General features: G+C 45.7%; 1 protein-coding gene and 1 pseudogene across 2 annotated transcripts in view; one reads left to right on the forward strand and one right to left on the reverse strand.

Annotated features, from left to right (window-relative positions):
* Nucleotides 1-1,017, reverse strand: part of POP4 (processing of precursor 4, ribonuclease P/MRP subunit (S. cerevisiae)) — a 17,997-nt gene extending 16,980 nt beyond the window's left edge. Inside the window, exon 1 of one of the 2 annotated variants that reach the window (XM_010850895.1) lies at nucleotides 89-1,017. In XM_010850895.1, the coding sequence (XP_010849197.1) occupies nucleotides 89-95 (7 nt within the window). In that variant the 5' untranslated portion in view covers nucleotides 96-1,017. The remainder of the gene's footprint in view (nucleotides 1-88) is intronic. The other variant, XM_010850893.1, reaches the window with a different exon arrangement.
* A 6,393-nt stretch (nucleotides 1,018-7,410) lies between these two features.
* Nucleotides 7,411-13,280, forward strand: LOC104996741 (annotated as a pseudogene).
* The last annotated feature ends 356 nt before the right edge of the window (nucleotides 13,281-13,636 follow it).

Raw genomic sequence — 13,636 nt, forward strand, 5'->3', positions numbered from 1 at the left:
ACCCTGTCACCCACCAATACCGAGGCCTAGTCTCCGGCTCTCTAACACCCCACACCTCTCCAGTTTCGTGGCCCTCAACCCGGCTTACTCGTCATTCTCGGACCGCTTCCGGGGCGCTCTGCTGACGTCTCCTTCAGGCGTCGCTCACTCTTCACCCGTCTCTACTTTCTTCAGCAGCCCTCGACCACTAGAGCCTCTCTCGTCCAAGTTTGTGGCGCAGACGTTCCTTGTGCTCGAAGTCGCGCGGGAAGCAGGTTGTCAGGCGAACGACCTGCTACTCGGAGCTGGAGTCTCGGGTTCCTAGCTCAGGGGTGGCGCCGCCCGTGACGTCACCGACGCGCGCCGATTTAGGATGACGCCTGCGCGTCGGGGCGGATCCCCGCGCGCGGAGTACTGTGGATCGACCGAGTCGCTGTCTAATGGCTTTCTCTCAGTTTGTGTGTTTTGTAGGCGAGGGACTGCCAGAAGCAATAGGGTTGGAGTTGGGGAGTGTGGAGTTTGTGAAGTCCTGGAACAGAGCGAGACGAGTCGACTTGGAGAGGACGGAGGGAGGTTGGGGACGCGAGGAGGGTGGAAATGGGTTTGGGGATGGTGGTGGTGGTGGAGGAAATGAGTTCTGTACGATCCCTAATCAGTGCTCTCTACAGGGTCAGCGGAGGCACGGAAGTTGGGGTAGGAAGTTCTTGTTTGTCTCTGCTGCAGGCTAGCTGTGTGATCTCGCTTAAGGCACTTTCCACCTCGGGGCCTCACTTTTCCCGTGTACTGTGAGTGGGGTTGGGCTTGATGGTCTCTGAAATACTAGGTTCTGTCAATAAGGTAAAAGGCAAGGAATGGATTATTATTGCCCTGGAGATGGGTTCAAGAAATGTGGCTGGAAGGCCTGGTGGAGATCTCTTACAAGTGATCCGATGGTGCACAGAATCATGCAGCCTGAACTTTTGCCCAGTGCTGAGCCTGGGCTGGGTGCTGCTCTGGAAGGAAAAGCAGTATGACACTTTTCTTCTAAGCAGGTGGTTCTCAGTTTTCAGTACGGTATGCTGCTGCTGCTGCTAAGTTGCTTCAGTCGTGTCCAACTCTGTGACCCCAAAGACGGGAGCCCACCAGGCTCCCCCGTCCCTGGGATTCTCCAGGCAAGAACACTGGAGTGGGTTGCCATTTCCTTCTCCAATGCATGAAAGTGAAAAGTGCAAGTGAAGTCGCTCAGTCGTGTCCGACTCTTAGCGACCCCATGGAATGCAGCCTACCAGGCTCCTCCGTCCATGGGATTTTCCATGCAAGAGTACTGGAGTGGGGTGCCATTGCTCCCTTTAAAGGAAAAGTTTTCTCAAGGAACCCTGGGAGTATGTCCATACATTCTAGTTTTAGAAACATTGGCTTAAGTTTCTTTGAGTGGTGACCTTGTGTCATTTGATATTAAACATTAGACTGCAGGCCCTGATATTGGGTGACTTGTCTAGCATTTACCTTATATGTATATTGCCACCAAAATGGAAACAGCATTGAAACCAAAATGTGTTGCACTTGCAGACCCCTGAAAATACCTAGGAATCTCTGGGACTAAGTTTAAGAAACTGCTCTTGGGGTTAGTTATGTGAACTATCATTCCTTGTTGTTCAGTTGCTAAGTCGGGTCTGATTCTTTGCGACCTTTAGCACATCAGGCTCCTCTGTCCTTCACTATCTCTTGGAGTTTGGTCAAATTCATGTCTTTTGTGTTGGTGATGCTCTCTAACCATTTCATCCTCTGCCACCCCCTTCTCCTCTTGCCTTCAGTCTTTCCCAGCATCAGGGTCTTTTCCAGTGAGTTGGCTCTTCCCATCAGGTGGCCAAAGTATTGGAGCTTCAGCTTTAGCATCAGTTCTTCCAATGCATATTCAGGGTTGATTTCCTTTAGGATGGACTGGTTGGATCTCCTTGCAGTCCAAGGGACTCTCAAGAGTCTTCTCCAGCACCACAGTTTGAAAGAATTAATTCTTCTTTGCTCAGCCTCCTTTATGGTCCAACTATCACTTCCATACATGACTACTGGAGAAACTATAGCTTTGACTATACAGACCTTTGTTGACAAAGTTATGTCTCTGCTTTTGAATACACTGTCTAGGTTTGTCATGACTTTCCTTCTAAGGAGCAGGCATCTTTTAATTTCATAGTTGCAGTCACTGTCTGCAGTGATTTTGAAGCCCAAGAAAATAAAATCTGTCACTGCTTCCACTTTTTCCCCATCTATTTGCCATGAAGTGATGGGACCAGATGCCATGATCTTGATTTTTTGAATGTTGAGTTTTAAGCCAGCTTTTTACTTTCCTCTTTCACCCTCATCAAGAGGCTCTTTAGTTCCTTTTCACTTGCTGCCATTAGATTGGTATCATCTGCTTATCTGAGGTTGTTGACATTTTTCTCATCAATCTTGATTCCAGCTTGTGATTCATCCAGCCCAGCATTTCACATGACATACTCTGCCTATAAGTTAAATAAGCAGGGTGACAATATGCAGCCTTGACAAACCCCTTTCCCAATTTGGAACCAGTCCCTTGTTCATGTCCAGTTCTAACTGTTGCTTCTTGATCTGCATACAAGTTTCTCAGGAGACAAATAAGGTGGTCTGGTACTCCCATCACTTTAAGAATTTTCTACAGTTTGTTGTGATCCACACAAAGTGAACTAACATATCTGTATTTTAAAACAGCATACAACAGCAGAAGATAGCAAGAGCCAATTTCAGAGCTATACGCAAGCAGGCCCTTTTGAGCAGGACCTTTGTGATTATGGAGATAAGGGAGAAGGCAAACCTCAGTTTTTTAGGACTTTTTCAAGGGTTGTTAGGAGTTTTAACTTCCAGTTGACCCTAGATGAGTCTCCTGTAGAATTCTATGATTGTGGTGGCGTGAGCACTCCCTGAACTGCAGTTATTCCATAGTCCCTGATTACTAAATTCTTTTTAAAAAGCAAACAAACTACTTAATTGTCCTTAGGAAATAATTGTATATGTATGCAGAGAGATACCTGTCCTTACAGGTATGTTATTGTGATTGTTGTTTAGCAGAAATTTGAAAACTTTTGAAAATAAGGGATTAAACAAATGAAGTATGTGCTAATTAATTAGGTTAATTAAATGCATTATAATCACAGGATAAGCTTCAAAAATTCATATTCTTTGCCATCACTGGAGATTCTTATTTAGTTGGTGGGGAGAAGGCAATGGCACCCCACTCCAGTACTCTTGCCTGGAAAATCCCATGGACGGAGGAGCCTGGTAGGCTGCAGTCCGTGGGGTCGCTAGGAGTCGGACACGACTGAGCAACTTCCCTTTCACTTTTCACTTTCATGCATTGGAGAAGGAAATGGCAACCCACTCCAGTGTTCTTGCCTGGAGAATCCCAGGGACAGGGGAGCCTGGTGGGCTGCCGTCTATGGGGTCGCACAGTGTCGGACACGACTGAAGTGACTTAGCAGCAGCAAAGAATTTTCCCAGGTGATTTTGTTGAATAAGTTTGGAAACTATAGTATGGTATCTTTATATAACTTATATCATGGAATACCATGTAGCCATTAATCAAATGACGTTCTATTTTTAAAAAGTGTTCAAAATATTAAAGTATATAACCAAATAGCACAAATAGTATATACACAAAAAGGATTGAAAAGAACTATAATAATATACTGAAAGTTTCTATACCTGTGTAAGTGAACTTGTGAGAGATTCTTTTTTTGTCCATTTTCTAAATTTTACTCAGTGAAAATAAGACTTCCTTAAATTTTTTCTTTATAGCTTTGAAACACGGATACCCGTTTTTCCCACTAGCAGCCTTGCAAGCGATCCATGGGAAGTCAAGCTTTGTTAGTATCATGCAGGTGACTTTCCCCTATCCCTGAACAACTTATTGTAAAGAACTTCAAATATGCAGAAAAATGGAAAGAAGTCTATAGTGACTATTCTTATGCTCTTAGATTATACAGTTAACATTTTGTTATATTTGTACAAGTTTCTTTTGATTGCTGCTTTAAGACACTCAGGCTATTAGATTGAGCACTCAAAGAAAATTTCATATGCAAAGTCAAAAAGATTAAGCCTCAGCTATTAAATAAGTGCATATCCATGAAAATTAGGACACTTCTTGTAAATAAACACAACTAAATCAATAGAAATAATTTATCTAACAGCCTCTGACAATACAGTGGAAAAAAATTTTTTTTCTGCATTCCTTTCCTCCACTTTTGGATTAAAGAAAGACATCGTTACTAGTAGAATTTCTGCCATTCTTTTAAATGTAAGAAAAGGTAATGATCCTGAAGAAACACCAGCACACCTGCAGTGAGAGCATGGAAAGCTTTCATTTCAATGAAAGTTGCAATCCTCAAAGTTCAAAAAAGTCAGCATGTTATTTTATATATTGTACATACTTATATATGTGTATATACATAGATACACGTGTATATACACATTCATACACATATTTGTAAATTTTTATTCTGTGTTTCCTTTAAATGACTAAAGAGGGATAAGGCCTGTCCATGCTGCTTTTCTACAACAGGAAGGCCTTGTCTGCAATGGGTTGGCAGCAGTACCTGCTTCCTAGGGTGCCTGTGAGCACCCAGTGAGATGATGCCCATGTTCAGTGGCGTGGCATAGATAGCACAGTTTGAGAAATGAGGGTTATTATCTTCCTCCCTACAAAGCTGAAAGTCCCTCAGGCTCAAGGTTATGAACATCCCTGGCCCTGCTTTGCCTCTGGTCTGTAAACTGGTCCAGATGTGGCATATGGACAAGAGGAGCTGGGAATGGTGGTGGTGCTAGGGTGACCTGGACACAGCGGCCCCAGCGATCATTCTTTAGGCTTACTCGTGTCACTGCCCACTCTGGGAGATTGAAGAGACTAGGCAGTAAGGTCCTAGCGTGGACACTGGACGTTTCTTTCAGGCAAACCCTCTCCTGCTGGGTAACTGGGTGTTTTAGCTACAAGAAGCAAAGAACTGGCGTGTAAAGGAGGATGCCATGTCAATCTCTCTGGTCAAGAGGCAGTGCCACGCTCTAAATCAATTTCAGATCAGCCATTTAGGTTTTTGAATAGCAAGGACTATAATACATGTCATGTGTGGTCAAATTGCAGTGTCTGAAAGCCAGATCACTCAGTCAACATCCAGATGTCACACTTCAAGGCTACCTTGATCCCACAGGTCTAAAATGCAACTTTTATAGATCTGCCCAGTTCCCTGAAGAAACTTCATGCTGAGCTGAACCCCCTGGGAAATGCTTGGTTTTGGTTTTCATGATGCAGTATCTACATGGGATTCCCTGGTGGCTCAGCGGTAAAGATTTCTACCTGCAATGCTGGAGACCCAGGTTTGGTCTCTGGGTCAGGAAGCTCCCCTGGAGAAGGAAATGGCAACCCACTCCAGTACTCTTGCCTGGGAAACCCACAGAAAGAGGAGCCTGGAGGGCTACAGTCCATGGGATCACAAAAGAGACACGATTGAGCAACTAAACAACAACATCTGAACACACAGGAGGCTCTTTGGGGTCTTAAGAGGTCTCTGGTGGATGTGTAGGGTAGATCTTGAGGCACTTGAAGGATTTATAGGGAAACCTCTGTGGGCTTCATGGGCGTGTGTGCATGCAGCTCCTATTTCTCCTTACTTGTGCTTAACTTTGGGGGAGTTGTCATTGGCTCCTGGCTGAAGAGCTGTGTGTTTACATATGTGTGTGTCCAGGCTAGTTCAAAATGTGGGGAACTGGGAAGGAGAAGGAGCTGATATAAAATCACCCCAAATGAACTGGGATGGACTGGAAAGTGAAGAGACCTCTGTTTTTGTATTGAGTCTCAAAGCCCTATGGGAAGTAGGGGTGGTCTTCTCCCTTCTCTTCTGTTCTTTAATATACACCATACAGCTTCAGTTCAGTCACTCAGTCATGTCCAACTCTTTACGACCCCGTAAATTGCAGCACGCCAGGCCTCCCTGTCCATCACCAACTCCTAGAGTTCACTCAAACTCACGTCCATCGAGTCAGTGATGCCATCCATCCATCCCATCATCTGTCGTCCCCTTCTCCTCCTGCCCCTAATCCTTCCCAGCATCAGAGTCTTTTCCAATGAGTCAACTCTTCGCATGAGGTGGCCAAAGTACTGGAGTTTCAGCTTTAGCATCATTCCTTCCAAAGAACACCCAGGGCTGATCTCCTTTAGAATGGACTGGTTGGATCTCCTTGCAGTCCAAGGGACTCTCAAGAGTCTTCTCCAACACCACACTTCAAAAGCATCAATTCTTTGGCGCTCAGCTTTCTTCACAGTCCAACTCTCACATCCATACATGACTACTGGAAAAACCAAAGCCTTGACTAGACCGACCTTTGTTGGCAAAGTAATGTCTCTGCTTTTGAATACGCTATCTAGGTTGGTCATAACTTTCCGTCCAAGGAGTAAGCGTCTTTTAATTTCATGGCTGCAGTCACCATCTGCAGTGATTTTGGAGCCTCCAAAAATAAAGTCTGACACTGTTTCCACTGTTTCCCCATCTATTTCCCATGAAGTGATGGGACATACAGCTTAAGATGTAAAAAAAAAAAAAAAAAAAAAAACACCAAACAAAAAACGTGGTATATAGGACATGGGAACTGTGACCATAATCAAGAGAAAAGAATGGCCACTACTAGAACTGTAGATGACCCAGATGTTTGAATTGAAAGACACAGCCTTTAAAAACTATTATAGGACTTGCCTGGTGGGACAGTGGATAAGAATCCACTTGCCAGAGCAGGGGACACAGGTTTTATCCCTGATCTGGGGAAGTTTCCACATGCTGCGGAGCAACTAAGCTCGTGAGCTTCAGCTACTGAAGCCTGTGCACTCGGCCCACAAGCCACACCTGCCGAGCCCGCGTGCTGCAACTATCGAAGCCCGTGCACCTAGAGCCGAGCCTGTGCTCAGCAGCGAGAGAAGCCACCACAGTGAAAAGCCACGCGCTGCATGAAGAGTAGCCCCTGTCTCTGGAACTAGGGAAAGCCCATGCACAGCAACGACAACCCAGCACGACCAAAGAAATAATAAAGAAATAAAATGGAATACTATTACAAATACATCAAATAGCTTAGAGGAAAAGAAGGGGAAAATGGGTGTAAAGATGAGGAATTTCAGCAGAGATGTGGGAATTCGGAGCTGAAGAAAACACTTTCCATGTTCCCTGTGATGGAGCAATATTGCAGTTGCTTGCGTGTTCAAACTTAACATTTTCATAACTACTGAGAATATGTTCCACATTCACCCTTCTTTTTAAATCATCTGATAAACATTTGTCTCGTGTAAGCCCCGAGGTTTCTCTAGACCCTTGTGTTTTGCTTGAAGGAGTCCTGGGGACTCTTATTTCAGCTCTCGTGTAACCTGGCGCTAGAGGACTCAGGTCCTGGGAAAGGTCCTCCATGTGCCCTCTGTCCCTGGGGCTGCTCCACCTGGATGGGAGCCCTCTGAGCAGTCTCAGGCATCTGAAGCCCTGGGACGTGGAGCTGGCCAGCAGGAGAATGATTCAGGCTAGACTCTGAATTGTTTTCTATCTTCCCCGTATTACCCACATTCACAAGGCTGTCAGTGAAGTATTGGTGACCAGGCCCTCTTTATTCAGAGCGCTAGTCTTCCGTCAGGGCTTGGGGGCTGGGTGCTGCAGCCCTCTTTGTGAGCTTGGAGTGGCTTCTGTGTCTCAGGCCTTTGGATTCGGTGGGGACCCCCAGGAGCTAAATGTATTGATGGAGGATACATCTTTAACACACACCTGGACACCTGTTGATCTTTGCTTTTGGAGCATCAGTGAAGGAGGCCTCCACACTTTGCCCATAGGAGCCAAGAGGAGGGCTTCAGTCAGCCTGACACTGGGTTGGGCAGTATGAGAACCTGAGGTGCGGGAGGCTCCAGGTGCCAAAGACAGGACATATGTATATAATATTTGTACATTGAATTTTTAATCTGTTCTATATTTCTTCTGCCCTGTGCTCGTTGACTTAGGTATCAAAGAAAGCTATGAAGTCCTCCTCAAGGGAAAAAACCCTCCCCTAGTGGGAGAAAATGCCTTTTTGAAAAAGTTCACGATAAGTTCTACCAAGAAATGATAGTCGGTGGTCTCAGCATACTTAATGCTGTGTATAATCCTAGTAACGATATTGAAAGGGCTGGAACGTGTTCCTGGTGGGAGAGAAGGCTGCTGGCAAAGTGATGATTGTAAAGTAATGCTGTTACAGTGGACACACGGGGACATCTGGGAAGGCGTCCTCTTGTACACAGTTCATCTCCCTTCTCACAACATAGATCTGATGGCTGCGTGCAGCTTGGTTGAGCTGATTGCCAAGGACTGACCCAGTGGCCAGGCTCCCGTTGGATTCTGATCTTTGCTTCTCTTGCTTTCCCATTCTGTCCAATCCTAGGAAGCTCCTCTTCGTCCTCAAGGACATGGACAACGTGGAGACTGATCTGACCGTCGACCGTGAATCCGCCGTGTGCGGCGACAGCAGAAAGCAGGTGTCGCTGCCACTGCTCCTGTCCTGTTTGGTGAAAAGAAAGATGGTGCCAGGCTCCTCATTCCTTGTCCCCTCCCGGCCCGAACATGAGGCTGCCAGGAGAGCATTCACAAAGGAGAACAACTACTCCGTGACCCTGAAGTTCCCCAACGAAAAGAGGAGGAAGTACTTCACCTTATTCTTCAAGGACAGATGGAAGGCCCTGACCGCCTTCAGGCTGGTGCAAGAGAAGGATGTGTTTGTGGACCTGTGCCACGTGCCCAGCTTATGCTGGGCCACTTGCATGGACCTAAGTTGGCAGATGGAGACAGGATGATGGGAAATTCTCATGCCAAATGCTCACTGACTTATATGCCTGCTTTCTTGCCAACACACTGGCATGGAAGGCTGCAGTTAGTGCCTGTCGGTGCTGCCGAGTCCTCCTGGAATGCCAGTGTTTGCTGGCCTTGGAAGGGTTGTGTCATCCTGCATTTTAGTAATGGGGACCTCGGGAGTGCTGGGTTTACTGCTGCTCATATTCCTGAGTTGAAGGCCCTGAAGATTCTTTTGCCAAGCAGCAACCATAAAGACCATCACATGTTCGTACACTTGAAAATCCAGGAGTTGTACATCCATAGCGTATATGCTGATATTAACTGAGTGTCCGATTCCTTCCATCTGTGAATTGTATAAAGAGAGAAGAGAAAGACACAATGACTTTAGCCTGGTAATTACTTCTGTTTTCGGTCTTCTTAATGAGAAAAATTTTTGAGACAGCCTTTGACTATCACCTGTTGACAGGAGAATTTAATCAGTACTTCCTAGAGAAAATGAAATAATTTGGGTGATAATCCAAAAGCAGTGGAGCACCACATGCCTCTGTTCTGTTGTCTCGTTGAGAATCAGGATGAAGAATTTGTAAAACGGATAACGGGCTCTATTTTAGAAGTTACCACTTATATTCAAAAACACAAAGATCTCTTCGTTTCATTATATTGTCTGGAGCATTGCCATTTTCTACAGAAAACTGAGTTGAGTATTCAGTACATCTTTAAAGACAAACAGCCAAAAAGGCTAACTTCCAGGTGAGTTTTCTTTTCTTTCTTTTTTAAAAAAATTTTTAAGGATTTAAATTATTACTTTGGCCACCTGATGCCAAGAACTGACTCATTGGAAAAGCCCCTGATGTTGGGAAAGATTGAGGGCAGGAAGAGAAGGGGACGACAGAGGATGAGATGGCTAGATGGCATCACCGGCTCAATGGACATGGGTTTGGATGGACTCCTGGAGTTGGTGATGGACAGGGAGGCCTGGCGTGCTGCGGTTCATGGGGTCGCAAAGAGTTGGACACAACTGAGTGACTGAACTGAAATGAATTATTACTTAAATATTTTAAATTTATTTTAATTGGGGGATAATTGCTTTACAATGTTCTGTTGGTTTCTGCCATATAGCAACATGCATCAGCTGTAGATACGTATATGTCTCCTCTCTCTTGAACCTCCCCCCCCACCTCCTACCCCATCCCGCCCCTCTTGGTCATCACAGAGCATTGGATTTGAGCTCCCTGTGTCATACAGCAGATTCCTACTGGCTATCCGATTTTCCACATGGTAACGTATGTTTCCATGCTATTCTCTCAGTTCGTCCCACCCTCTTCTTCCCCTGCTGTGCTCACGAGTCCGTTCTCTGTGTCTGCATCTCTCTCCTGGTCTGCAGATCGGTTCATCAGTAACATCTTTCTAGATCCATATATATGTGTTAATATATGATATATTTTTTTCTTTCTGACTTACTTCACTCTGTATAATAGCTCTAGGTTCATCCACCTCATTAGAACCGACTCAAATGCTTTCCTTTTTATGGCTGAGTAATATTCCATTGTATATATGTACCGCAACTTCTTTATCCAGTCACCTGTCAATGGACATATAGGTTGCTTCCATGTCCTAGAATAATGCTGCGATGAACACTGGGATACATGTGTCAGTGTGTCTGGGCACAGGTGGAGTCCTCTAAAAAAAGTTGCTCATTCCTGTATTCCTAAGGCCTGCCCATAATTCTACTGCTTGTTGACTATAACAAGAGACTGAAGGCCATGAAGAAATTGATCTAGTCTCTTACTGAACCAATGATTTTTAAAATCTCTCTATTTCTGTTTAACTCAGGGTTTCTGGGTTAAATGTCAATATTAATGACATTTTGAGCCAGATAATTCTTTGTGGTCAGGGACTGCCCTGTTCAGTAGTAACACTGACCTCTACCCACAAGAAAAGACTAGAACTTATTCCCTCTCTCCAGTGGTGATGATAAAACATATCCTCAGACATTGCCAAGTGTCCAAAACGTCCCTTCTTTAAGAATCACTGGTTTGACCTCTGCTTTTCAGTTGTGCAGAGGAACTGAAGTCATGCTCATGAATTTCTTAGAGATGTTCATAGTTGTACGAGTCATGCTTGCGAATTTCTTAGAGATGTTCATAGTTGTAGGTAACGTGCAACGTGTGTCATTCATATTGATGTTTCTTAATAATGAGCATCCTCACACTCAAAGACGCTGCCCTCCATAAGTTGTATCTCGCCTGCCTACAGACGCAGTGACTACTGATGCTTTTGTGGGTCTATCGTCTTTCACACTTCACCATACTTTATTTCTTCCAAGTATTAAGTCTGAGTCAGGTAACAGGCACTCTCCAAAGATATTTTATTTACTTACTTATGTACTTATTTACTTTTTTAAGATTTATTTATTTATTTTGTTTTTGGCTGTGCTGGGTGTTCATTGCTGTGCGGGCTTTTCTCACTGTGGCGAGTGGGAGCTCCCCTCCAGCTGCAGTGCACGGGCTCCTCATTGTGGTGGCTTCTCTTGTTTCGGAGCGCAGGCTCTTGGGCGCTCAGGCTTCAGTGGTTGCAGCACTTGGGCTCAGTAGCTGTGGCTCCCGGGCTCTAGAGTGCAGGCTCAATAGTTGTGGTGCATGGGTTTAGTTGCTCTGCAGTACGTGGGATCTTCCCGGACCAGAGATTGAACCCATGTCACTTGCATTGCAAGGAGGATTATTAACCACTGGACCACCAGGGAAGGTCCCTTATTCATTTACTTACTTATTTGCCTGTCTGCAAGCCACACAACTTGTGGGATCTTAGTTCCCCAACAAAGACTCTAACTCACACCCTCGGCAGTGAAAGTGCAGAGTCCTGACCACTGGCCCTCCAGAGAATTCCCTGAGAAGATATTTTAGAGTAGGTGTTATCTTTGAAATGGCTGGAGTTGAATTTGTTCCTCTAGAGAATGATGTTTTTCCTCCAAGTAGTACAATGAGGACCCTTGCCTGTTGGAGAGACCTCTGCAACCTACTGCACACTAAGGAGAGCCTCTGGGAGCTGGAAATCCGTAACAGTGACCTTGATGACGTGTCAGAACGGATCCTGTGAAAGCTCTGAAACATCCCTGCTGTCGCCTTCAGATACTCTGGTAGGTGCTGGTTTACCCCACCTCAGATGTTCCCCCGGGAATAATAGTTACCCCCTTCCATCTCTGGGTTTCCCAGGTGGCTCAGTGGTAAAGAATCCACCTGCCAATGCAGGAAGATGTGGGTTCCATCCCTGGGTAGGGATGATCCCCTGGAGAAGGAAATGGCAGTCCACTCCAGAATTCTTACCTGGGAAATCCCATGGTCAGAGGAGCCTTGTGGGCTGTAGTCCGTGGGGTCACAAAGAGTCGGACAGGACTGACCGAGCATGCACGCATCTATTTATCTGCACCAAGCCTTAGTTGTGGCATGCGAGCTCTTACTGATGGCATGTGGTTCCTAGTTCCCTGACTGGGGATTGAATCTGAGCCCCCTGTATTGGGAGTGCAGAGTCTTAGCCACTGGACCACCAGGGAAGTCCCCATCTCCCCATATTTGAAAGGCTTCCTATCAGAGCCTGGTATAGATCGAATAGAATATTCTTCATACATAGCTTGTGTTACAAATGGTTATCTGACATTGAGATGATCAGCGGGGAAGTTCTTTTCTCCTGTTGTCATTGTTCAGTCATTCAGTCATATCCGGCTCTTTGCAACCCCATGGACTACAGCACACCAGCCTTCCCTGTCTCTCACCATCTCCTGGAGTTTGCCCGAGTTCATGTCCATTGAATCAGTGATGGTATCCAACCATCTCATCCTCTCTCATCCCCTTCTCCTGCCTTTACTCTTTCCCAGCATCAGGGTCTTTTCCAATGAGTCAACTCTTTGCATCAGATAATCAAAGTATTGGAGCTTCAGGCTTCAGCATCAGTCCGTCCAATGAATATTCAGGATTGATTTCCTTTAGGATTAACTGATTTGATCTCCTTGCAGTCCAAGAAATACATATCTATTCCTTTTCAAATTCTTTTTTCCCATTTAAAGTGATGCATAATATTGAACAGAGTTCCCTGTGCTCTACAGTAGGTCCTTGGACAACCTGACTTTGAAATTAACAGACATCCCCTGACCTGGCTGGGAGTCTGAGGCGGAGAGCAACATGGGATAAACGCTGAGAATCTGTTTTGGCCTGAAGAGGGAGGGCAGGAAGAATGACACAGAGAAGAGGCGCATACTCTGTGTGGGACCGAGGCTGCAACTCTCCCGCGGTTTTGTCTTTCTGCAGGTTGACCTATGTCTCGGTGGGTACCCGGTTTGAAGACGTGTTCAAGTCTATTGTTCATAACCAGAATCTGATGTCCCTGAGCCTGGACCGTGTACCGCATTCCCTAGAGATGGTCTCACCTTTGGGTGAGGCCTTGGAGAATCCAGTTCATAGCATACACAGCACCTGAGGTGAGTTATTCCCTGTTGGGTGCTCACTGTCTGCAGGAGGGGGCGGGCACAGGTACCCTTTAGATCATTCTTATTTGTCGTTCAGTCGCTCAGTTGCATCCAGCTCTTTGCGACCCTGTGGACTGTACCTGCCGGGCTCCTCTGTCCATGGGGCTCTCCAGGCAAGAATACTGGAGTGGGTTGCCATGTCCTTCTCCAGGGGATCTTCCCAACCCAGAGATCAAATCCATGACTCCTGCATTGGCAGGCGGATTCTTTACCATCTGAGCCACCAGGGAAGCCCCCGCTTTAGATCATACCACCTGATATTTCTCCTGGATGCCTCTCATTCCTTAAATTTTTTAAGCACATGGCT

This window comes from Bison bison, unplaced genomic scaffold (genome assembly GCF_000754665.1).
Source record: "Bison bison bison isolate TAMUID 2011002044 unplaced genomic scaffold, Bison_UMD1.0 scf7180017864297, whole genome shotgun sequence".
Lineage (NCBI taxonomy): Eukaryota > Metazoa > Chordata > Mammalia > Artiodactyla > Bovidae > Bison > Bison bison.